The sequence below is a fragment of the Hyperolius riggenbachi genome, chromosome 7 (genome assembly GCF_040937935.1).
Source record: "Hyperolius riggenbachi isolate aHypRig1 chromosome 7, aHypRig1.pri, whole genome shotgun sequence".
NCBI classification, from domain to species: Eukaryota; Metazoa; Chordata; class Amphibia; order Anura; family Hyperoliidae; genus Hyperolius; species Hyperolius riggenbachi.
The window spans coordinates 323,678,659-323,705,781 of NC_090652.1; the positions used below are offsets into that span (position 1 = coordinate 323,678,659).

General features: G+C 55.3%; 1 protein-coding gene across 4 annotated transcripts in view; it reads right to left on the minus strand.

The window, feature by feature from the left end:
* Nucleotides 1-27,123, minus strand: part of ESYT3 (extended synaptotagmin 3) — a 112,140-nt gene that overhangs the window by 3,888 nt on the left and 81,129 nt on the right. Inside the window, exons 13-23 of one of the 4 annotated variants that reach the window (XM_068246321.1) lie at nucleotides 25,579-25,641; nucleotides 23,286-23,354; nucleotides 22,817-22,876; nucleotides 19,564-19,626; nucleotides 17,496-17,582; nucleotides 16,876-17,025; nucleotides 15,820-16,232; nucleotides 15,644-15,730; nucleotides 13,854-13,985; nucleotides 13,556-13,661; nucleotides 11,836-11,885 (exon numbers count right to left, since the gene is read on the minus strand). In XM_068246321.1, the coding sequence (XP_068102422.1) occupies nucleotides 11,836-11,885; nucleotides 13,556-13,661; nucleotides 13,854-13,985; nucleotides 15,644-15,730; nucleotides 15,820-16,232; nucleotides 16,876-17,025; nucleotides 17,496-17,582; nucleotides 19,564-19,626; nucleotides 22,817-22,876; nucleotides 23,286-23,354; nucleotides 25,579-25,641 (1,280 nt within the window). Of the gene's footprint in view, nucleotides 1-11,831; nucleotides 11,886-13,555; nucleotides 13,662-13,853; nucleotides 13,986-15,643; nucleotides 15,734-15,819; nucleotides 16,233-16,875; nucleotides 17,026-17,495; nucleotides 17,583-19,563; nucleotides 19,627-22,816; nucleotides 22,877-23,285; nucleotides 23,355-25,578; nucleotides 25,642-27,123 lie in introns of those variants that run through there. The other 3 variants (XM_068246320.1, XM_068246322.1, XM_068246324.1) reach the window with 3 other exon arrangements.

Sequence of the window (27,123 nt, forward strand, 5' to 3'; positions counted from 1 at the left end):
AGCAGCCACCCCTTACCCAGCTCCCATACACAGTCACCGGCAGCCACCGCTTACCCAGCTCCCATACAGAGTCACCGGCAGCCACCGCTTACCCAGCTCCCATACACAGTCACCGGCAGCCACCGCTTACCCAGCTCCCATACAGTCACCGGCAGCCACCGCTTACCCAGCTCCCATACAGTCACCGGCAGCCACCGCTTACCCAGCTCCCATACACAGTCACCGGCAACCACCGCTTACCCAACTCCCATACAGTCACCGGCAACCACCGCTTACCCAGGTCCCATACAGTCACCGGCAACCACCGCTTACCCAGCTCCCATACAGTCACCGGCAACCACCGCTTACCCAGCTCCCATACACAGTCACCGGCAGCCACCGCTTACCCAGCTCCCATACAGTCACCAGCAGCCACCGCTTACCCAGCTCCCATACACAGTCACCGGCAGCCACCGCTTACCCAGCTCCCATACACAGTCACCGGCAGCCACCGCTTACCCAGCTCCCATACAGTCACCGGCAACCACCGCTTACCCAGCTCCCATACAGTCACCGGCAACCACCGCTTACCCAGCTCCCATACAGAGTCACCGGCAGCCACCGCTTACCCAGCTCCCATACAGAGTCACCGGCAACCACCGCTTACCCAGCTCCCATACAGTCACCGGCAACCACCGCTTACCCAGCTCCCATACAGAGTCACCGGCAGCCACCGCTTACCCAGCTCCCATACAGAGTCACCGGCAACCACCGCTTACCCAGCTCCCATACAGAGTCACCGGCAACCACCGCTTACCCAGCTCCCATACAGTCACCAGCAGCCACCGCTTACCCAGCTCCCATACAGAGTCACCGGCAGCCACCGCTTATCCAGCTCCCATACAGTCACCAGCAGCCACCGCTTACCCAGCTCCCATACAGAGTCACCGGCAGCCACCGCTTATCCAGCTCCCATACAGTCACCAGCAGCCACCGCTTACCCAGCTCCCATACAGAGTCACCGGCAGCCACCGCTTACCCAGCTACCATACAGAGTCACCGGCAGCCACCGCTTACCCAGCTCCCATACAGAGTCACCGGCAGCCACCGCTTACCCAGCTCCCATACACAGTCACCGGCAGCCACCGCTTACCCAGCTACCATACAGAGTCACCGGCAGCCACCGCTTACCCAGCTCCCATACAGTCACCAGCAGCCACCGCTTACCCAGCTCCCATACAGAGTCACCAGCAGCCACCGCTTACCCAGCTCCCATACAGAGTCACCGGCAACCACTGCTTATCCAGCTCCCATACAGTCACCAGCAGCCACCGCTTACCCAGCTCCCATGCAGAGTCACCGGCAGCCACCGCTTACCCAGCTACCATACAGAGTCACCGGCAGCCACCGCTTACCCAGCTCCCATACAGAGTCACCGGCAACCACTGCTTATCCAGCTCCCATACAGTCACCAGCAGCCACCGCTTACCCAGCTCCCATACAGAGTCACCGGCAGCCACCGCTTACCCAGCTCCCATACAGAGTCACCGGCAGCCACCGCTTACCCAGCTACCATACAGAGTCACCGGCAGCCACCGCTTACCCAGCTCCCATACCGAGTCACCGGCAACCACTGCTTATCCAGCTCCCATACAGTCACCAGCAGCCACCGCTTACCCAGCTCCCATACAGAGTCACCGGCAGCCACCGCTTACCCAGCTCCCATACAGAGTCACCGGCAACCACTGCTTATCCAGCTCCCATACAGTCACCAGCAGCCACCGCTTACCCAGCTCCCATACACAGTCACCGGCAGCCACCGCTTACCCAGCTCCCATACACAGTCACCGGCAGCCACCGCTTACCCAGCTCCCATACAGAGTCACCTGCAACCACCCCTTACCCAGCTCCCATACAGAGTCACCGGCAGCCACCGCTTACCCAGCTACCATACAGAGTCACCGGCAGCCCCCGCTTACCCAGCTCCCATACACAGTCACCGGCAGCCACCGCTTACCCAGCTCCCATACACAGTCACCGGCAGCCACCACTTACCCAGCTCCCATACACAGTCACCGGCAGCCACCGCTTACCCAGCTCCCATACACAGTCACCGGCAGCCACCGCTTACCCAGCTCCCATACACAGTCACCGGCAGCCACCGCTTACCCAGCTCCCATACAGTCACCGGCAGCCACCGCTTACCCAGCTCCCATACACAGTCACCGGCAGCCACCGCTTACCCAGCTCCCATACAGTCACCGGCAACCACCACTTACCCAGCTCCCATACAGTCACCGGCAGCCACCGCTTACCCAGCTCCCATACAGTCACCGGCAGCCACCGCTTATCCAGCTCCCATACACAGTCACCTGCAGCCACCGCTTACCCAGCTCCCATACAGAGTCACCGGCAACCACTGCTTATCCAGCTCCCATACAGTCACCAGCCACCGCTTACCCAGCTCCCATACAGAGTCACCGGCAACCACTGCTTATCCAGCTCCCATACAGTCACCGGCAGCCACCGCTTATCCAGCTCCCATACAGGGTCACCAGCAGCCACCACTTACCCAGCTCCCATACAGTCACCGGCAACCACCGCTTACCCAGCTCCCATACAGAGTCACCGGCAGCCACCGCTTACCCAGCTCCCATACAGAGTCACCAGCAGCTACCGCTTACCCAGCTCCCACACAGGGTCACCAGCAGCCACCACTTACCCAGCTCCCATACACAGTCACCGGCAGCCACCGCTTACCCAGCTCCCATACACAGTCACCGGCAGCCACCGCTTACCCAGCTCCCATACAGAGTCACCGGCAACCACTGCTTATCCAGCTCCCATACAGTCACCGGCAGCCACCGCTTACCCAGCTCCCATACACAGTCACCGGCAGCCACCGCTTACCCAGCTCCCATAGACAGTCACCGGCAGCCAACGCTTACCCAGCTCCCATACACAGTCACCGGCAGCCACCGCTTACCCAGGTCCCATACAGTCACCGGCAGCCACCGCTTACCCAGCTCCCATACACAGTCACCGGCAGCCACCGCTTACCCAGCTCCCATACACAGTCACCGGCAGCCACCGCTTACCCAGCTCCCATACAGTCACCGGCAGCCACCGCTTACCCAGCTCCCATAGACAGTCACCGGCAGCCACCGCTTACCCAGCTCCCATACACAGTCACCGGCAGCCACCGCTTACCCAGGTCCCATACAGGGTCACCGGCAGCCACCGCTTACCCAGCTCCCATACAGGGTCACCGGCAGCCACCGCTTACCCAGGTCCCATACAGTCACCGGCAGCCACCGCTTACCCAGCTCCCATACAGAGTCACCGGCAACCACCCCTTACCCAGCTCCCATACAGTCACCGGCAACCACCCCTTACCCAGCTCCCATACAGTCACCGGCAGCCACTGCTTACCCAACTCCCATACAGTCACCGGCAGCCACCGCTTACCCAGCTCCCATACACAGTCACCGGCAGCCACCGCTTACCCAGCTCCCATACAGTCACCGGCAACCACCGCTTACCCAGCTCCCATACAGTCACCGGCAACAACCGCTTACCCAGCTCCCATACAGAGTCACCGGCAGCCACCGCTTACCCAGCTCCCATACAGAGTCACCGGCAACCACCGCTTACCCAGCTCCCATACAGTCACCAGCAGCCACCGCTTACCCAGCTCCCATACAGAGTCACCGGCAGCCACCGCTTATCCAGCTCCCATACAGTCACCAGCAGCCACCGCTTACCCAGCTCCCATACAGAGTCACCGGCAGCCACCGCTTACCCAGCTCCCATACACAGTCACCGGCAGCCACCGCTTACCCAGCTACCATACAGAGTCACCGGCAGCCACCGCTTACCCAGCTACCATACAGAGTCACCGGCAGCCACCGCTTACCCAGCTCCCATACAGAGTCACCGGCAGCCACCGCTTACCCAGCTCCCATACACAGTCACCGGCAGCCACCGCTTACCCAGCTACCATACAGAGTCACCGGCAGCCACCGCTTACCCAGCTCCCATACAGTCACCAGCAGCCACCGCTTACCCAGCTCCCATACAGAGTCACCGGCAGCCACCGCTTACCCAGCTCCCATACAGAGTCACCGGCAACCACTGCTTATCCAGCTCCCATACAGTCACCAGCAGCCACCGCTTACCCAGCTCCCATACAGAGTCACCGGCAGCCACCGCTTACCCAGCTCCCATACAGAGTCACCGGCAGCCACCGCTTACCCAGCTCCCATACAGTCACCGGCAGCCACCGCTTATCCAGCTCCCATACAGGGTCACCAGCAGCCACCACTTACCCAGCTCCCATACAGAGTCACCTGCAACCACCCCTTACCCAGCTCCCATACAGTCACCGGCAGCCACCACTTACCCAGCTCCCATTCAGAGTCACCGACAGCCACCGCTTACCCAGCTCCCATACAGAGTCACCGGCAGCCACCGCTTACCCAGCTCCCATACACGGTCACCGGCAACCACTGCTTATCCAGCTCCCATACAGTCACCAGCAGCCTTCGCTTACCCAGCTCCCATACAGAGTCACCTGCAACCACCCCTTACCCAGCTCCCATACAGAGTCACCGGCAGCCACCGCTTACCCAGCTACCATACAGAGTCACCGGCAGCCCCCGCTTACCCAGCTCCCATACACAGTCACCGGCAGCCACCGCTTACCCAGCTCCCATACAGTCACCGGCAGCCACCGCTTATCCAGCTCCCATACAGGGTCACCAGCAGCCACCGCTTACCCAGCTCCCATAGACAGTCACCGGCAGCCACCGCTTACCCAGGTCCCATACAGTCACCGGCAGCCACCGCTTACCCAGCTCCCATACACAGTCACCGGCAGCCACCGCTTACCCAGCTCCCATACAGAGTCACCGGCAGCCACCGCTTACCCAGCTCCCATACACGGTCACCGGTAACCACCGCTTATCCAGCTCACATACAGGGTCACCGGCAGCCACCGCTTACCCAGGTCCCATACAGTCACCGGCAGCCACCGCTTACCCAGCTCCCATACACAGTCACCGGCAGCCACCGCTTACCCAGCTCCCATACACAGTCACCGGCAGCCACCGCTTACCCAGCTCCCATACACAGTCACCGGCAGCCACCGCTTACCCAGCTTCCATACCCAGTCACCGGCAGCCACCGCTTACCCAGCTCCCATACAGAGTCACCGGCAACCACCCCTTACCCAGCTCCCATACAGAGTCACCGGCAGCCACCGCTTACCCAGCTCCCATACAGAGTCACCGGCAACCACCCCTTACCCAGCTCCCATACACAGTCACCGGCAGCCACCGCTTACCCAGCTCCCATACAGTCACCGGCAGCCACCTTTTACCCAGCTCCCATACAGTCACCGGCAGCCACCGCTTACCCAGCTCCCTTACAGAGTCACCGGCAGCCACCGCTTACCCAGCTCCCAGAGTCACCGGCAGCCACCACTTACCCAGCTCCCATACAGTCACCGGCAACCACCGCTTACCCAGCTCCTATACAGTCACCGGCAGCCACCACTTACCCAGCTCCCATACAGTCACCGGCAACCACCGCTTACCCAGCTCCCATACCCAGTCACCGGCAGCCACCGCTTACCCAGCTCCCATACAGAGTCACCGGCAGCCACCGCTTACCCAGCTCCCATACACAGTCACCGGCAGCCACCGCTTACCCAGCTCCCATACACAGTCACCGGCAGCCACCGCTTACCCAGCTCCCATACACAGTCACCGGCAGCCACCGCTTACCCAGCTCCCATACACAGTCACCGGCAGCCACTGCTTATCCAGCTCCCATACAGGGTCACCGGCAGCCACCGCTTACCCAGGTCCCATACACAGTCACCGGCAGCCACCGCTTACCCAGCTCCCATACACATTCACCCGCAGCCACCGCTTACCCAGCTCCCATACACAGTCACCGGCAGCCACCGCTTACCCAGCTCCCATACACAGTCACCGGCAACCACCGCTTACCCAGCTCCCATACAGTCACCGGCAGCCACCGCTTACCCAGCTCCCATAGACAGTCACCGGCAGCCACCGCTTACCCAGGTCCCATACAGTCACCGGCAGCCACCGCTTACCCAGCTCCCATACACAGTCACCGGCAGCCACCGCTTACCCAGCTCCCATACAGAGTCACCGGCAGCCACCGCTTACCCAGCTCCCATACACGGTCACCGGCAACCACTGCTTATCCAGCTCCCATACAGGGTCACCGGCAGCCACCGCTTACCCAGGTCCCATACAGTCACCGGCAGCCACCGCTTACCCAGCTCCCATACACAGTCACCGGCAGCCACCGCTTACCCAGCTCCCATACACAGTCACCGGCAGCCACCGCTTACCCAGCTCCCATACACAGTCACCGGCAGCCACCGCTTACCCAGCTTCCATACCCAGTCACCGGCAGCCACCGCTTACCCAGCTCCCATACAGAGTCACCGGCAACCACCCCTTACCCAGCTCCCATACAGAGTCACCGGCAGCCACCGCTTACCCAGCTCCCATACAGAGTCACCGGCAACCACCCCTTACCCAGCTCCCATACACAGTCACCGGCAGCCACCGCTTACCCAGCTCCCATACAGTCACCGGCAGCCACCTTTTACCCAGCTCCCATACAGTCACCGGCAGCCACCGCTTACCCAGCTCCCTTACAGAGTCACCGGCAGCCACCGCTTACCCAGCTCCCAGAGTCACCGGCAGCCACCACTTACCCAGCTCCCATACAGTCACCGGCAACCACCGCTTACCCAGCTCCTATACAGTCACCGGCAGCCACCACTTACCCAGCTCCCATACAGTCACCGGCAACCACCGCTTACCCAGCTCCCATACCCAGTCACCGGCAGCCACCGCTTACCCAGCTCCCATACAGAGTCACCGGCAGCCACCGCTTACCCAGCTCCCATACACAGTCACCGGCAGCCACCGCTTACCCAGCTCCCATACACAGTCACCGGCAGCCACCGCTTACCCAGCTCCCATACACAGTCACCGGCAGCCACCGCTTACCCAGCTCCCATACACAGTCACCGGCAGCCACTGCTTATCCAGCTCCCATACAGGGTCACCGGCAGCCACCGCTTACCCAGGTCCCATACACAGTCACCGGCAGCCACCGCTTACCCAGCTCCCATACACAGTCACCGGCAGCCACCGCTTACCCAGCTCCCATACACAGTCACCGGCAGCCACCGCTTACCCAGCTCCCATACACAGTCACCGGCAACCACTGCTTATCCAGCTCCCATACAGGGTCACCGGCAGCCACCGCTTACCCAGCTCCCATACACAGTCACCGGCAGCCACCGCTTACCCAGCTCCCATACACAGTCACCGGCAGCCACCGCTTACCCAGCTCCCATACAGTCACCGGCAGCCACCGCTTACCCAGCTCCCATAGACAGTCACCGGCAGCCACCGCTTACCCAGCTCCCATAGACAGTCACCGGCAGCCACCGCTTACCCAGGTCCCATACAATCACCGGCAGCCACCGCTTACCCAGCTCCCATACACAGTCACCGGCAGCCACCGCTTACCCAGCTCCCATACAGAGTCACCGGCAGCCACCGCTTACCCAGCTCCCATACACAGTCACCGGCAACCACTGCTTATCCAGCTCCCATACAGGGTCACCGGCAGCCACCGCTTACCCAGGTCCCATACAGTCACCGGCAGCCACCGCTTACCCAGCTCCCATACACAGTCACCGGCAGCCACCGCTTACCCAGCTCCCATACACAGTCACCGGCAGCCACCGCTTACCCAGCTCCCATACACAGTCACCGGCAGTCACCGCTTACCCAGCTTCCATACCCAGTCACCGGCAGCCACCACTTACCCAGCTCCCATACAGAGTCACCGGCAACCACCCCTTACCCAGCTCCCATACAGAGTCACCGGCAGCCACCGCTTACCCAGCTCCCATACAGAGTCACCGGCAACCACCCCTTACCCAGCTCCCATACACAGTCACCGGCAGCCACCGCTTACCCAGCTCCCATACAGTCACCGGCAGCCACCTTTTACCCAGCTCCCATACAGTCACCGGCAGCCACCGCTTACCCAGCTCCCATACACAGTCACCGGCAGCCACCGCTTACCCAGCTCCCAGAGTCACCGGCAGCCACCACTTACCCAGCTCCCATACAGTCACCGGCAACCACCGCTTACCCAGCTCCCATACAGTCACCGGCAACCACCGCTTACCCAGCTCCTATACAGTCACCGGCAGCCACCGCTTACCCAGCTCCCATACAGTCACCGGCAACCACCGCTTACCCAGCTCCCATACCCAGTCACCGGCAGCCACCGCTTACCCAGCTCCCATACAGAGTCACCGGCAACCACCCCTTACCCAGCTCCCATACAGAGTCACCGGCAACCACCCCTTACCCAGCTCCCATACAGAGTCACCGGCAGCCACCGCTTACCCAGCTCCCAGAGTCACCGGCAGCCACCACTTACCCAGCTCCCATACAGTCACCGGCAACCACCGCTTACCCAGCTCCCATACAGAGTCACCGGCAGCCCCCGCTTACCCAGCTCCCATACAGTCACCGGCAGCCACCACTTACCCAGCTCCCATACAGTCACCGGCAACCACCGCTTACCCAGCTCCCATACCCAGTCACCGGCAGCCACCGCTTACCCAGCTCCCATACAGTCACCGGCAGCCACCCCTTACCCAGCTCCCATACAGTCACCGGCAGCCACCGCTTACCCAGCTCCCATACACAGTCACCGCTTACCCAGCTCCCATACAGAGTCACCGGCAACCACCGCTTACCCAGCTTCCATACAGTCACCGGCAGCCACCGCTTACCCAGCTCCCATACACAGTCACCGGCAGCCACCGCTTACCCAGCTCCCATACAGAGTCACCGGCAGCCACCGCTTACCCAGCTCCCATACACAGTCACCAGCAGCCACCGCTTACCCAGTTCCCATACAGAGTCACCAGCAACCACCGCTTACCCAGCTCCCAGAGTAACCGGCAGCCACCACTTACCCAGTTACCATACAGAGTCACCGGCAGCCAACGCTTACCCAGCTCCCATACACAGTCACCGGCAGCCAACGCTTACCCAGCTCCCATACACAGTCACCGGCAGCCACCCCTTACCCAGCTCCCATACAGAGTCACCGGCAGCCACCGCTTACCCAGCTCCCATACAGTCACCGGCAGCCACCGCTTACCCAGCTCCCATACAGAGTCACCGGCAGCCACCGCTTACCCAGCTCCCATACAGAGTCACCGGCAGCCACCGCTTACCCAGCTCCCATACACAGTCGCCGGCAGCCACCGCTTACCCAGCTCCCATACACAGTCACCGGCAGCCACCGCTTACCCAGCTCCCATACACAGTCACCGGCAGCCACCACTTACCCAGCTCCCATACAGTCACCGGCAGCCACCGCTTACCCAGCTCCCATACAGTCACCGGCAGCCACCGCTTACCCAGCTCCCATACAGTCACCGGCAGCCACCGCTTACCCAGCTCCCATACAGTCACCGGCAGCCACCGCTTACCCAGCTCCCATACACAGTCACCGGCAGCCACCACTTACCCAGCTCCCATACAGTCACCGGCAACCACCGCTTACCCAGCTCCCATACAGTCACCGGCAACCACCACTTACCCAGCTCCCATACAGTCACCGGCAACCACCGCTTACCCAGCTCCCATACACAGTCACCGGCAACCACCGCTTACCCAGCTCCCATACACAGTCACCGGCAGCCACCGCTTACCCAGCTCCCATACACAGTCACCGGCAGCCACCGCTTCCCCAGCTCCCATACACAGTCACCGGCAACCACTGCTTATCCAGCTCCCATACAGGGTCACCGGCAGCCACCGCTTACCCAGGTCCCATACAGAGTCACCGGCAGCCACCGCTTACCCAGCTCCCATACAGAGTCACCGTTTACCCAGCTCCCATACAGAGTCACCGGCAACCACCGCTTACCCAGCTCCTATACACAGTCACCGGCAGCCACCGCTTACCCAGCTCCCATACCCAGTCACCGGCAGCCACCCCTTACCCAGCTCCCATACAGAGTCACCGGCAGCCACCGCTTACCCAGCTCCCATACAGAGTCACCGGCAGCCACCCCCTTACCCAGCTCCCATACAGAATCACCCCTTACCCAGCTCCCATACAGAGTCACCGGAAGCCACCCCTTACCCAGCTCCCATACCGAGTCACCGGCAGCCACCCCTTACCCAGCTCCCATACCGAGTCACCGGCAGCCACCCCTTACCCAGCTCCCATACCGAGTCACCGGCAGCCACCCCTTACCCAGCTCCCATACAGAGTCACCGGCAGCCACCGCTTACCCAGCTCCCATACAGAGTCACCGGCAGCCACCGCTTACCCAGCTCCCATACAGAGTCACCAGCAGCCACCGCTTACCCAGCTCCCATACAGAGTCACCGGCAGCCACCGCTTACCCAGCTCCCATACAGAGTCACCGGCAGCCACGGCTTACCCAGCTCCCATACAGAGTCACTGGCAGCCACCACTTACCCAGCTCCCATACCGAGTCACCAGCAGCCACCGCTTACCCAGCTCCCATACAGGATTAAGCAGTGGCCTGGTGGGACATGGTTACCCAGCTCCCAAGCAGAGTCACCCGGCAGCCACCGCTTACCCAGCTCCCATACACAGTCACCGGCAGCCACCGCTTACCCAGCTCCCATACACAGTCACCGGCAGCCACCGCTTACCCAGCTCCCATTCAGAGTCACCGGCAGCCACCGCTTACCCAGCTCCCATTCAGAGTCACCGGCAGCCACCGCTTACCCAGCTCCCATACAGAGTCACCGGCAGCCACCGCTTATCCAGCTCCCATACAGAGTCACCAGTAGCCACCGCTTACCCAGCTCCCATACAGAGTCACCGGCAGCCACCGCTTACCCAGCTCCCATACAGAGTCACCTGCAGCCACCGCTTACCCAGCTCCCATACCGAGTCACCGGCAGCCACCACTTACCCAGCTCCCATACAGTCACCGGCAGCCACCGCTTACCCAGCTCCCATATAGAGTCACCGGCAACCACCCCTTACCCAGCTCCTATACACAGTCTCCAGCAGCCACTGCTTACCCAGCTCCCATACAGAGTCACCTGCAGCCACCACTTATCCAGCTCCCATACAGAGTCATCTTATCTCTTGCCTGCTGTCAGGAATGTTTGTTGGCCCCTCACTAGTTCTCTGATCTTTTATCAGCTATGTGGAGGAATTATAATGCCCCTTACATTACTCGATTTTTGGTATTGAGATCTAGCCGATTTGATAATAATGAACAATTTTGGCAGAGATCAATGCCGCAACATGACCACCTGATTGATAATTTTGTTCCATTTCCAGCCAGACCAATTGAACTGGTATGCTGGAAAAAATCTCCTTCGAAAGTGCTTCAGTGGGTGCGCGGTAAGAACTGCTTTAGATCTTCCTGGCGACCACGCACACAGTGTTTAGTACTGGAATGGGTCATGATTGCTGGAACGTTCGGTATGGTTACCAGGAAAAAATGCATGGTGGTTGCCGGCCGGGGCCTGGTGGGACATGGTTGCCGGCCGGGGCCTGGTGGGACATGGCTGCCGGCCGGGGCCTGGTGGGACATGGAGCAATACATTTCAGGAGTGATGGTAATACCATAAACGCAGGGCTCTTCCTATGGCAATGCTGTCAGGCATGTATATAGGGTAAAGGTTGGGGAACATTCATGCATTTAACACACCGCCTAAGATGGGTTCAGTAGAACGTAAGAGCTTTAGATGGATAAATAAATGTAATTACCAGTCAGTGAACCCCTGATCCACGTCCACCAGGGACATATCGAGCAGGACCTGCACAACAAAAGAGGAAATATCAGTATGAGACCAGAACATCAACAATGACCAATCCTATGACAGCATGAGGAGGGATTCTGTCCAGATTGGGTGGAATTAGAGAAGACTGGAAGAAACTTTGATACAACAAATGGGAGGGCAAAAAGTATGGAGAAAAGGTCGGCACTACAGCTATCTCTGCATTTGGATGTGGGAGGGTGGCAGGATACACAGCCTCCTTTTAACCCTTTGGCATAGTCAGTGTGCTCTGGCTTCAAGTATGCAGTCAAATGAAGAAGGGAGAAAAGTCGGCACTGCTGTACTCTGTCTTTATTCCAAATGGTGATAAAACATTTTATAACAAGTGAAGAAAAAATGCACATACCATTGTGGTGGAGGCTGTGAGCTGGTGATGGGTGCTGGGCACAGATTAGCCTTACTGCCGTTTCACGTTATGTATGCGCTTCTACGGAGGCTGTACAGCCTCTACGGAGGTACAGCCTCCGTAGAAGCGCATATATAACGTGAAACGGCCTTAGAGGAGGTACAGCCTCCGTAGAAGCGCATACATGACGTGAAACGGCCTTACAGGAGGTACAGCCTCCATTGAAGCGCATACATAACGTGAAACGGCCTTAGAGGAGGTACAGCCTCCGTAGAAGCGCATACATAACGCGAAACGGCCTTAGAGGAGGTACAGCCTCCGTAGAAGCACATACATAACGTGAAACGGCCTTAGAGGAGGTACAGCCTCCGTAGAAGCGCATACATAACATGAAACGGCAGTAAGGCTAATCTGTGCCCAGCACCCACCACCAGCTCACAGCCTCCACCACAATGGTATGTGCATTTTTTCTTCACTAATGTTCTACCACCATTTGGAATAAAGACAGCGTACAGCAGTGCCGACTTTTTTCTCCCTTCTTCCTTCTAAACTTTGATACAATCCACATTTAGAAAACTGGTGGCCTGGTGAATTTATAAGGCTCGTATACACGTTCAAACAATCTGCTCAACTAAACTCGGTGTGTTGGAAGACAGTCGTGTGCATGGCTGGCAAACAACAAGATGACCAACTAATAACAGGTGGTTTGCCAGATCCACCCGGGGATCAAACTGCCCAACAGTTATGTTTTATTATCATCTTGCAGATTGGCAATGTGTGTACAAGTTGTTTGAACAACTTTGTTGTTTTTGAATGTGGACATGTCGTGCAGTTTGTCGTATTCAGTTGCACATGTAGAATTTAAGTGAGTTGGCGTGTGTGTACGCACTTATTCTGTAAACTTGTCGTGTGTTTGGTTGATCATTATGTTGAACGTGTGTATGAGCCTTGAAGCTCAAATCTTATTTTAAATTTCACCAACCTCATGATTACATGTAGAACCATATCGAGGCCCCCTTACCTGTGTCAAACTATGCCTGTGTCATCCCACCCATTTCTGTGTTGCTTCCCTATATTCCCCCACCCCTCCTATCTTGGCCATCTTCCCCATTTCCATTATTTATGGGCGTCTTTCCCACCTTCCCCCATATCTTGGCCACCTTCCCTATTTCCACCCATATCTTGGCCATCTTCCCCATATCCACCCATATCTTGGCCACCTTTACCATATCCACCCATATCTTGGTCATCTTCCCCATATCCCCCTCATTTCTGGATTTTCTTCTCAGTATCCATAACTCACCTTCCCCATCTCTTTCCTCTCCTGAGATCCAAACTGTCTATGGTTCTTCACAGCGATGTCCAGAGCTCGCTTCTTAGCATCTTCCAAGGAAACCAGAAACTCAAACCTGTAAGATACAGAGGAGTCAGTGGCAGCTTGGGAGTAATATACAAGGGGCACCAGAGGAGACAACAGAAGCATGGGGCATAGAGGGAGCAGCAGAAGAGATAATGGAAAGTTCCACCCTCTTTCCTCTTCTCCATCACAGGGATCTCTCTTGCAAGGCCTTTTATATAAAATGAAATCAGTAAACCCTCACCTTTCATTATAGATGGGATTGAGGGTCTTCTTCTTGACACTGGTCTTCTTCCGGCTTGACCACTTCCTGTCGGGCAGCAGGTACATACGAACATAGGGGTCCGCACCATGACTTGAGCACTGGATCAAGTTCCTTGGTGAGGGAAAAGTAAAAAGGCATGAATTGAAGTGTATGGTGTGATAAGGACACAGATTGTAATCTGAGCCACTACGCTGATGGTTTATGCCCATCTAGAGCATCCTAGAGGTAGCTGCTGCCCATCTAGAGCATGCTAGAGGTAGCTGCTGCCCATCTAGAGCATGCTAGAGGTAGCTGCTGCCCATCTAGAGCATGCTAGAGGTAGCTGCTGCCCATCTAGAGCATGCTAGAGATAGCTGCTGCCCATCTAGAGCATGCTAGAGATAGCTGCTGCCCATCTAGAGCATGCTAGAGATAGCTGCTGCCCATCTAGAGCATCCTAGAGATAGCTGCTGCCCATCTAGAGCATGCTAGAGATAGCTGCTGCCCATCTAGAGCATGCTAGAGGTAGCTGCTGCCCATCTAGAGCATGCTAGAGGTAGCTGCTGCCCATCTAGAGCATGCTAGAGGTAGCTGCTGCCCATCTAGAGGATGCTAGAGATAGCTGCTGCCCATCTAGAGCATGCTAGAGATAGCTGCTGCCCATCTAGAGCATGCTAGAGATAGCTGCTGCCCATCTAGAGCATGCTAGAGATAGCTGCTGCCCATCTAGAGCATCCTAGAGATAGCTGCTGCCCATCTAGAGCATGCTAGAGATAGCTGCTGCCCATCTAGAGCATGCTAGAGATAGCTGCTGCCCATCTAGAGCATGCTAGAGATAGCTGCTGCCCATCTAGAGCATGCTAGAGATAGCTGCTGCCCATCTAGAGCATCCTAGAGATAGCTGCTGCCCATCTAGAGCATGCTAGAGATAGCTGCTGCCCATCTAGAGCATGCTAGAGATAGCTGCTGCCCACCTAGAGCATGCTAGAGATAGCTGCTGCCCATCTAGAGCATGCTAGAGATAGCTGCTGCCCATCTAGAGCATGCTAGAGTTAGCTGCTGCCCACCTAGAGCATGCTAGAGATAGCTGCTGCCCATCTAGATCATGCTAGAGATAGCTGCTGCCCATCTAGAGCATGCTAGAGATAGCTGCTGCCCATCTAGAGCATGCTAGAGATAGCTGCTGCCCATCTAGAGCATGCTAGAGATAGCTGCTGCCCACCTAGAGCATGCTAGAGATAGCTGCTGCCCACCTAGAGCATGCTAGAGATAGCTGCTTCCCACTTAGAGCATGATAGAGATAGCTGCTGCCCACCTAGAGCATCCTAGAGATAGCTGCTGCCCATCTAGAGCATCCTAGAGATAGCTGCTGCCCATCTAGAGCATGCTAGAGATAGCTGCTGCTGCCCATCTAGAGCATGCTAGAGATAGCTGCTGCTGCCCATCTAGAGCATGCTAGAGATAGCTGCTGCTGCCCATCTAGAGCATGCTAGACATAGCTGCTGCTGCCCATCTAGAGCATGCTAGACATAGCTGCTACTTCCCATCTACAGCATGCTAGAGATAGCTGCTGCTGCCCATCTAGAGCATGCTAGAGATAGCTGCTGCTGCCCATCTAGAGCATGCCAGCGATAGCTGCTGCTGCCCATCTAGAGCATGCTAGAGATAGCTGCTGCTGCCCATCTAGAGCATGCTAGTGATAGCTGCTGCCCATCTGGAGAATGCTAGAGATAGCTCCTGCCCATCTAGAGGGCCCCGGATCCTTAGAATAACAAGCATTATGGACTCACCTGCATCCATTGACTGACACGATGAGGCTACGGCGCAATGATGCGTATCGCACAGAGATGTTAATCTCGCCTAGCTGGAGGTCAGGGCTACTGAAAAATAAGAATGGGAACAGATCATCAGAGATTGTCTTGGTCCAGATGGAATGGAATCAGAATGGTATATAACGTTTACCCACCTGATGCCCTCACTGAGATCAAATACTGAGGAAGCAAGAGAGTTGAGTGAGATGAGGCTTGGAGCAATCCTCTGCAGATGTGCGAGGTTGGGGGTTCGGGGTGCAGAGCCACAAGTGCTGCCTTCAGCACTCTGGCTTTGGGGCACTTGCAGTAAATTCTGTTCCGAGACGGCTTTGTTTATATGTTGGACGTTGCTGGTAGTAGAGCTCGCCCTTCGAATCACCTTGTTCTGAGGAACAACATGGCCCTGACTCTGCGGTTGGGCAGTTGACACATTGGACGCACCGGACACTTTATGGGACCTTGCAGGCGGTTTCTCTTGATCTGCCCGGCGGATGGAGATCGGCCCATCTTTCATATTGTTTATTCCGGCATAGACACTTTCAGGATCCGGAGCCTCGATGTGCATAACCTGGAAGCACACAGAACTTTTACATCACAACTAAAAAAACCTCTATATCCAAGTAGCTTCATATTCTCAGACAAAAACTAAACAGATTAACCACTTCCCAACAACAATATTTACCTGTCAGCACTGCTCCCAGTCATTCAGCAATAACTTTACCGCTACTTATCACACCTAAATGATCTAGATCTTGTTTTGTTTTTTATCACCACAAATTGTGCTTTTGGGGTTTTTTATTTTTTTAGTAACTACTTTATTTTCTATGCATTTTAAAGGTAAAATAAGGGAAAAAATAGAAAACAAAACGCACTATTTCTCCATTTACATCCATTATAGGTTTACAATAATAAAACAGTGTGAACTAGGTTACACCCACAAAGTTTGTTTGCTCATCCATCCTGGTTATTGCAACATTTAGTTTATGCCCCTAGTACAATGTAGGGTGACAATATTTGGAAATAAAGGAGTCTTTTTTCTGTTTGTGTTTTCAGCTTTCTCACTGTACACCATCGATATTTAGCTAAGACGTTGTGTGCAAAACTTACAGTAATATACCCTCGTGGCATACAGATTGAAAAAGCCAAATTCCTAGGGTAACAATATGTGTATTTCTTTTATAATCGATCACTTTCCTGCATTATACACTCACCCTGAGAACAACCTTCATCTTCACAAAACTACTGGGCCCAGAGTTCTCCAGCGGGAATCTCTGGTTCATAGTCAGGTCCTCACAGGTAAGGAGACAGTGGAGCGGGAAGTCCAGTGTGCCCAGAGCATACTGTCGGTCAATGTTCTTTACCTGCAAACACAGCAGAGACAAGTAGCATCTTATAATCATCAACTGGTAGCAGCGAGTTCTGGGTGAATCCTGCAATCAGAATTGTATCTAAGCTCTGGGTGTCATACTCTAAAACTTACATCCTACTGAACTGTGCTGACCCCACGAGAGCCAAGCGTGTGTACTGAGGTCCTGGAAGCTCGAATAAAGATATGACGACCTCATGGTTTCCTTTCTTACCCCTCTGGCAGAAGGGCTCTACATCGTGCCCCACCCATAGTCCCTTCCCACGCTATAAAGCAAGAGGCTCTACTGAGCTGTAGAACTAGGTGGCCTATACTGCACTCAGCTTTTAAACCGGCACCTGGAGGACTGAGTATATAGGACAGGAGGGCACCAGGGACAGTATATAGGACAGGAGGGCACCAGGGACAGAGATGGAAGCACATATGTGCACCGTATGGTGGTAGATTTGGTCGGGTATGGGTTACCTCCAGGTGGAGATGTTGGGCGTAGACATCCTGGATGAAGAAAGTGAAGGCTTGCTCCCACACTGGCTCTGTCGTTGGTGAACATGTCTGAGGGAAAGAAAGATCATTTCAGTTAGTTTCAGTTAACCTACCAAGAGGATACACTGCCACATGGGGGCGCTACCCTCTGCTGACCCATTGTGGCAATCATTAAAACGATCTCTCCACCAGTATGGTGTGGCCTGATAAAGCAGCTGTAACATGTTTCACCCACTCCTAAAAATAGGCCAATAATTACTGAATGTAGCTGCCCCCTTTATACACTACTGGCAAGATGGCTGCTGTCTTGTTGGTTTTCGACTTGTGGCCCTCATGTGGTTTTCCCACTTTGCATTATGTTTGTCCTACTCTAGGATCACCAGGAAAGCAATATGGAGGAGGGGAGAACTGTATAGGGGAAGGAAGGGCATCACTAGACACCAGGGAACTGTTTAGGGGTGCAAACGGGGACCATTAGACCCCAGGGAGCTGTAAAGGGGAGGAAGGAACACTAGACTCCAAGGAACCATATAGGGGAGGGAGGAGGCATTAGACACCGGAAACTGTATTGGGGAGGGGTCTACCAGTTCCAGCTGCTGAAAAAACATCCCCACAGCAGGATGCTGCCACCACCATGCTTCACTGTAGGGATGGTATTGGCCTGGTGATGATGCTGCCACCACCATGCTTCACTGTAGAGATGGTATTGGCCTGGTGATGATGATGCCACCGCCATGCTTCACTGTAGAGATGGTATTGGCCTGGTGATGATGCTGCCACCACCATGCTTCACTGTAGGGAGGGTACTGGCCTGGTGATAAGTGGTGCCTGGTTTCCTCCAAACATGACGCCTGGTATTCACACCAAAGAGTTCAATCATTGCGTCATCAGACCACAGAATTGTGTTTCTCATGGTCTCATTTCTCAAGTGCTTCAGGTGCCTTTTGGCAAACTCCAGGCAGGCTGTCATGTGCCTTTTACTAAGTATTCTCTTCTGTCTGGCCACTCTACCATACAGGCCTGAGTGGCGGATCGCTGCAGAGGTACTTGTCCTTCTGGAAGGTTCTCCTCTCTCCATAGAGGACCTCCGAAGCTCTTGCAGAGTGACCATTGGGTTCTTGGTCACCTCCCTAACTAAGGCCCTTCTGCCCCAATCGCTGAGTTTAGATGGCCAGCCAGCTCTAGGAAGAGTCCTGGTGGTTTTAAACTTCTTCCATGGATGATGGAGGCTTCTGTGCTCATTGGGACCTTCAAAGCAGTACAAAGTTTTCTGTAACCTTCCCCAGATTTGTGCCTGGAGATAATCCTGTCTTGGAGGTCTACAGACAATTCCTTTAACTTCATGTTTGGTTTTTGCTCTGACATGAGCTGTCAACTGTGAGACCTTATATAGACAGGTGTGTGCCTTTCCAAATCATGTCCATGCAGCTGAATTTACCACAGGTGGACTCCAATTAAGCTACAGAAACATCTCAAGGATGATCAGGGGAAACCAGTTGCACCCGAGCTCAACTTTGAGCTTCATGGCAAAGGCTGTGAATACGTATGTGCTTTCTCAATTTTTTTTATTTTTAATAAATTTGCAAAAATCTGAAGTTAACTTTTTTTGTGCTGTGATTATGGGGCGTTGTGTGAAGAGTTCTGACGAAAAAAAAAATAACAAAATGTGGAAAAAGTGATGAGCTGTGAATGCTTTTCTGATGCACTTCACAAAGAGAAAAACTCAAATGAATGGGGGGGAAAAAAAGCTTTAGATTTTTCTGTACAACCAATGGTTTTTATCGATTTGCCATAGATCATTATATTGGATTGTGTGTGTGACCCCCTTAAGACATTTCTGGTGCTGGTCACAGTTCTGCAGATATTGGGGCTATTCACAGACCATGTTGTCCAGCTGGGGGTAATTGCTAAATATATTCCTTTATGAAGGGGCAGATAACCCCCCACATGTGCCCCCAGGTAATCGCCAGAACCAGAGGGGATATATTTCTATCACAGAGCGCCCCCATCAGACACCAGCCTGTTATGGCAGCCGGTGGAAAGGACTTACCTTACTCTTCTGGATCTTGTTGCCGACACCCATCAGAACGAAGGCTCTGGGCTCCCTGTCATACTGCAGGGAACAGGAAGGGGGCAGCAGTCAGTCAGGCATCATATTATACCACTTGTTATAATTGACAAATAGGCAGTAGAGAAGTATGTGTACAAAGTTCAGTAACCCACAGCAGCCAATCAGATCTCACCAGAGGCAGCTCAGTGAAAGGAAAACTCTGATTGGTCGTCATGTTCTGCCCACAACGTCTTATGCCCATGTATGTAATAATCCCATAAGCAACTCCCAGAACCCCCTGAAAACATCATCACTGATGGTTCTCCCTTCCGTTTAGCATTACACGCTGCTACCATTAATGGGCAACATAATAGTCCTCCTAATTACATTGTATAAATGCAGAGACCACACCGCCAGTCCCCCCCACAAGGCAGATTTACCACATCCGCTGTAGGGAAAAGCTGCAAGCCACATACAAGTGCAGAGCTGCTGCTTAGGCCTGGTTCACATTAGCATTTTTTTTTGCGGTTCGGAACGTATACTGTACAATCGGAACGGATCTGAATGGATCCAATGTTAACCTATGGATCCATTCACATGCGTCCGTTGGTACGGATACGTTCCAGTCCCCGGATCTAAAAAATGCTGCAGGCCCTAATTTTCTGGACCGTTCTTCCCAGCGGAACGGATCCCAACAAAACATGCAGCAGCACACTAGTGAAGAAACGGACCGTTTCACGGGGGATGGGGGCATGGGCCGACGCGATTCTAGCAACGGGAGGGTGAGGGGAGGGTGCAGCAGCCGGGCGGGAGGGTGAGGGGAGGGTGCAGCAGCCGGGTGGTAGGGGGAGGGGAGGGCGCAGCAGCCGGGTGGGAGGGTGAGGGGAGGGTGCAGCAGCCAGCCGGGTGGGAGGGTGAGGGGAGGGTGCAGCAGCCGGGCGGGTGGGAGGGTGAGGGGAGGGTGCAGCAGCCGGGCGGGTGGGAGGGTGAGGGGAGGGTGCAGCAGCCGGGCGGGTGGGAGGGTGAGGGGAGGGTGCAGCAGCCGGGCGGGTGGGTGAGGGGAGGGTGCAGCAGCCGGGCGGGTGGGAGGGTGAGGGGAGGGTGCAGCAGCCGGGCGGGTGGGAGGGTGAGGGGAGGGTGCAGCAGCCGGGTGGGAGGGTGAGGGGAGGGTGCAGCAGCTGGGTGGGTGGGTGGGAGGGTGAGGGGAGGGTGCAGCAGCCGGGCGGGTGGGTGGGTGAGGGGAGGGCGCAGCAGCCGGGTGGGTGGGTGAGGGGAGGGCGCAGCAGCCGGGTGGGAGGGTGAGGGGAGGGCGCAGCAGCCGGGTGGGAGGGTGAGGGGAGGGCGCAGCAGCCGGGTGGGAGGGTGAGGGGAGGGTGCAGCAGCCGGGTGGGAGGGTGAGGGGAGGGTGCAGCTGCTGGGTGGGAGGGTGAGGGGAGGGTGCAGCAGCCGGGTGGGAGGGTGAGGGGAGGGTGCAGCAGCCAGGGCAGGTGGCTGAGGGGAGGGTTTATACATACCTAATCTTCTGTAGCAGCCGGCGGTAGAGGCCTCTGTCTTCTTCGGCATCATGTGACTAGTCACATGACGCGCTGTATAGTCACAGTGGAAGATGAGGAAGCCTCTACCGCCGGCTGCTCCTGAAGATTAGGTACGTATTTGCTGAGTGAAAACGGATCCGGATCAATCATTATTCAGATCCGTTTTCACTATGTGAACCCGGGCCGCAGACAGAGCTCACCGGATCCTTTTGGCTCAGAACGCCAATGTGAACCGGGTCTTAGAGCACCTAAAGTGGAGCTGAACTCTTGCACAGCACAGAAGGAAACCTAGAGAAATGCACCCTGTATGTGTTTAGAGCGTTTAGCCTGTCTAATTTCCCCTCATCTGTGTCTAATCACAAGTTGTAATTTGATCTCTCAGCTGTGCCAGCGGGCTGCCTCAGCAGAGCAGCTAATTTTTAAGCACAGGATGTTAACCCTATGTCTGCTTCCATGAAAGCAGGAAGTGGATACACTGCAGCTGTATTGCAGGATTTGTATCAGCTGTAACAGAAATGTGTTTCTGTAAAGGTGATTGTGCTGTTGGGTATCTCTTGCAGCAGAGAGGAAGTTCTGAGTTCAGGTCCACTATAATCCGGATACTGGAGATGATTAAAGAGATTCAATTTTTTTCAGAGTTGATGCAAATTTTTATGCAAATATATGCAGTTTGAAAATGGACCAATCAATTGAAACCCAGGTTTAAATTGATTGGTCCATTTTGAAGCTGCATATATTTGCATATAAATTTGCATAAACTGAATAATTTGCATCTCATTGATCATCCCTACCGGATACTTGCTCTGGGCAGCTGATCTGGTTTTTCACACGTTTTGGTCTAGTTTTCCTTGCACTGATTTTCAAGATCTACTCCAGTGATTCTACCCCAGGCATGGGCAAACTTGGCCCTCCAGCTGTTAAGGAACTACAAATCCCACAATGCATTTGCCTTTATGAGTCATGACTGTGGCTGTCAGACTCCTGCAATGCATTGTGGGACGTGTAGTTCCTCAACAGCTGAAGGGCCAAGTTTGCCCATGCCTGCCCTAACTGATGCTGCCAGTGACTCCTCATGCAGGAAGAGGAAACACCTGGGCAGTCTGTACTGAGCACAGACCAACACATAGCAGTGACTCCTCATGCAGGAAGAGGAAACACCTGGGCAGTCTGTACTGAGCACAGACCAACACATAGCAGTGACTCCTCATGCAGGAAGAGGAAACACCTGGGCAGTCTGTACTGAGCACAGACCAACACATAGCGGTGACTCCTCCTGCAGGAAGAGGAAACACCTGGGCAGTCTGTACTGAACACAGAGTACAGATGACCAACACAAGGTAATCACTCTCAGGTTTGGAAGCTCACGAGTTGGCTGAACATTGGAATAGAGAGGAAGATTTACTGACAGATACAAAGTGCAGCCCTGATACATGTTCATAGCCAGTTTCCAGGAGATGTGCATCTTCCCTGTAACTTTGTGGTACCGCCCCCTCTCTGGCTGCCACAAAGCACTTCCGGGTCACAGAGCATTTCCTGTCACAGAGACAGGAAGTGGGTCGGACCACAATAAACCAGACGCGTTCCACTGCAGCAGAGAAGGTGACGGATCCATGGAAATACATAGAGACACAATTATCCTATTCTGGTCTCTGTACTGAGGAGCCTTCTACCTTACCACTTCCTGTCTCTGCCCTCTGACCCTCCCCCGCAGAGCTCACCTTTGGGTAGGTGGGGCATCGCTGCCTCCTTGTGTCGTCGGAATATTCAAACTGATTTTTCTAGAAGAGAAACGTGGAGATATAGTGACTCATTATGGTTATCATGCAGTATAGAAAACATACAACAGACCATGCCGGGCATCATGCAGAGAGATCACAGAATTTCCAATCAATTTACCCCAGACGCTGCATACTGACCGACCCAAATTACAGGCGGGCAGCAGAGGACGGTACAGGGGACGACACAACACAGACAGGACAGACACTGATCACACAGCGGCCATCTGACCGGACGTACTCTATACATCTGGCAGGGTTCTCAATTATTGAGCAATTGGGGGGGGGGGGGGGGGGAAGGAGATCTACAGATAAATTGCCAGATTGGATGTTATTACAATGATTTCCCCCCACACTCGGGCTTGACAAGAAACGTTCAGACTTATCACAGATGGCCGTTAGAAGTCTTTACCATTGCCCGGGACTTCCTGACGAAGAGGTCAGAGACCTTCACAGGAGACTTCAGCGCTTTACTGGTCACCTGTCCGACAACAGCAAACGGTCACAACATTTTTTCACGTTTGTATCATTATTCAAATGCCCCACCCGAAAAACTTCCCCATCAAATGACTTCCCAAACAGGGAGGAGTTCGGTCTCCCGGGGAATCGGACCCAATCGTGTGAGATCGGCAGCCAATGCTCGCTAATCGCCATGAGGACACGTTAGGAAAAGACATGGATTTTCCACACAAAAAAACCCTGTAAAGAGGTTTGTACAATCCTTCAATCGACTTCAGCACTTAAAACCGATCAAAAGATTGCCGGGGGATTGTGAATACGGTTAAACAAAATGTGTGCTTACCTGTTGTACATGGTACATTGCGGCTGTACATATATCCCCGGCAATGTGAATTTGCCGCCAGCATTTCCTCTGTTGGTGCCAGTACCGGTAGTGTGATGACGGGGGGGGGGGGGGGGGGGGGGGTATCGCAGTACAGCCGTAATATCGCTGTGTAAGGAGCCCTGGCAAATATACTGCTACGATTTTCCTCAAAAACAGTCATAAGTAGAATGTTTTTTATTTTGTTTATCCATGCCCATGTTTCTAATGGATTGTGACAGTTTTGCCAGATTCTCACAGACCAATCCAGCAAGAATCTCACGAAACTGCCAGCGACGATTTCGCTCATTCCAATTCCCAACATGGAGCAACAGGTGTATCCAGTAAATGTACTGGTCTCCTTTGCAGCATGTCGGCCGTCCTCTGCGGTGCCCCGCCCCCATCACTCACAGAGCGCACACAAGCAGCCTGCCGACCTTCCTCTGCGGTGCCCCGCCCCCGTCACTTGCAGACCGCACACAAGCAGGGTGCCAGCCGTCCTCTACAGTGCCCCGCCCCCGGTCACTCGCAGAGCGCACACAAGCAGCCTGCCGTCCTCTGTGGTGCCCTGCCTCCTATCACTCACAGAGCGCACACAAGCAGCGTGCCGGCCATCCTCTGTGGTGCCCCGCCCTGTCACTTGCAGACCGCACACAAGCAGGGTGCCAGCCGTCCTCTACAGTGCCCCGCCCCCGGTCACTCGCAGAGCGCACACAAGCAGCCTGCCGGCCGTCCTCTGCGGTACCCCGCCCTGTCACTTGCAGACCGCACACACAAGCAGCGTGCCGGCCGTCCTCTGCGGACCCCCGCCCTGTCACTTGCAGACCGCACACAAGCAGCGTGCCGGCCGTCCTCTGCGGTGCCCCGCCCCGTCACTCGCAGAGCACACAGAAGCAACGTGCCGGCTGTCCTCTGCAATGCCCTGCCCCTTGTCACTGGCAGACCGCACACAAGCAGCCTGCCGGCCGTCCTCTACAGTGCCCCGCCCCCTGTCACTCGCAGAGCGCATACATGCAGGGTGCCGGCAGTCCCCTGCAGTGCTCCGCCCACATCACTCATAGAGCGCACACAAGCAGCATGCCAGCCGCCCCCTGCGGTGCTCCGCCCACATGACTCGCAGAGCGCACACAAGCAGCGTGCCAGCCGTCCCCTGCGGTGCTCCGCCCACATGACTCGCAGAGTGCACACAAGCAAGGTACCGACCGTCATCTTGCTGTGCTCCGCCCCCCCTATCACTCGCAGAGCGCACACAAGCAGGGTGAAGGCCGTCCTCTTGCTGTGCTCCGCCCCCCCTATCACTCGCAGAGCGCACACAAGCAGGGTGCCGGCCGTCCTCTTGCTGTGCTCCGCCCCCCCTATCACTCGCAGAGCGCACACAAGCAGGGTGCCGGCCGTCCTCTTGCTGTGCTCCGCCCCCCCTATCACTCGCAGAGCGCACACAAGCAGGGTGCCGGCCGTCCTCTTGCTGTGCTCCGCCCCCCCCTATCACTCGCAGAGCGCACACAAGCAGGGTGCCGGCCGTCCTCTTGCTGTGCTCCGCCCCCCCTATCACTCGCAGAGCGCACACAAGCAGGGTGCCGGCCGTCCTCTTGCTGTGCTCCGCCCCCCCTATCACTCGCAGAGTGCACACAAGCAGGGTACCGGCCGTCCTCTTGCTGTGCTCCGCCCCCCCTATCACTCGCAGAGCGCACACAAGCAGGGTGCCGGCCGTCCTCTTGCTGTGCCCCGCCCCCATCGCTTGCAGAGCGCACACAAGCAGCATGAGGCCTCCAGCCCCGCGGACGTATCATCTCTGATATCCTGAGATACGGATGCAGCAATGACAACACAAGTCAGCAGAGATGATCAGAAGAAACGTGATTGTACAGCGAGATCTGCTACTTACCGGCAGGGCGCCGCCGCTGTCCAGATAAATGATGACCATGGCGGAGGACAATCCAAGCTGGGCCTATGACAAGAGACAGGCAGTCAGCAGAGTCAGTACAGAGCAGCATTGAGAGGCTTGTAATTCTGTGTGCAAATGTAATGCAAGCTGTGTGCATCCTGGAGCCAGAGAGATTCTAATGAACTGACAGCTGCCTGCTCACAACCCCAACTTCACATCACACTGAGGTTTAGGGGGAAAGCAATCGCTCCCCCACCCTCTGACTTGCAGCCAATTAATGATGGGGGGAGGGGCTGGTCGATGAACAGGCAGGTGGAGGAAATGTGGAGCTGGGAGTTCATGCAGAGGTTGTTATATCACTTTTTTCTATTTTTTATAATGCACAAATCACATTTTATTACAGCTATTAATGTCATATTAATAACTGCCTGAACCTGTCCTATTGAGCGACACGTAAACTCCCTATCAGGAAAGGGGAGGGGGCGAGAAAGCTTGCTGCCGCAAGTGGAGCAAGATTGTGTTATCAGAATCTGTAATACTGCTCAGACACCACTGGAGGGCGGCATTACACCACAAGTCCAGCTGACACCATGATCAGTGTTCTGGCTGGCTTACAATACCTTGATGGCTTCATACTGTCTCTATATATTTTAAAGAATAAGTGTACAGAGTACGGTCACTGACCTGCAGGGGGCCTCATTTCTCTGCTGATCCTAGATACAATAAGCCCCCCACCCTCAGTATTAGGGGGCCCCTGTCCACACGCCCCCAGACAGCAGTATGAGTGCCCCTCCCTCTAATATGGCAGTGCCTGATGGAGTGTGAGCTCACTTGGCCGCCAGGTACCCTCCTCTCTTCGCTGTGTTTCAGCCTCCATCCCGGCGGCAGGTATGTAGTGACGTGACACCCCGGCATGTGGCGGGGACAGCGGGGGACATGGACGGAAGGACGCCCTGAACGGTGTGGAGCGCCAGCTGGACAGGTGAGCTTACACTTCGCTGATGTGTGTGATAAATGGTGTCACGGAACAGCCGTGAGAAACGAGAACGCACTCGGTTTATTGCGCCAATTGCCATTGATTGTAGTCGGGCAAGCAATCAGAGACTGACATTCCTGTTTTTTAAAAAGGCAGTTCCCCCCCCCCCCCCCCCCCCTGCCCTTTACCAGCTGGCAGGAAACCTGGCCCTGTGACTTGCTAATGAAGCCAGAGGGGTAACACTCAGATGTTAATTAACAAACCAGGAGTCTTTTCAGAGGCAAGGAAGCTAATCCCAGCAGGAGGCAGACTTAGCGGAACCATTCAGCCAGGATAGGGAAACAGAGTTATGATCTTTATGCCTGTTTTAGAAGTACCATACATCGGAGAGCTGTGGAAGTTATATCATTCTGCTGGTCCGGATCTTGTGAGTATTTTGATATTAAATTGGGGCCACTGGCAGAATCAGAACTCGGGGGATTCCACTGTTTTGTAACCGGGCATGCAAACATGCCCAAGTTTGGTATCATATGAACTGGCCTAGTCTGAGGAATATGAATATGTGATGG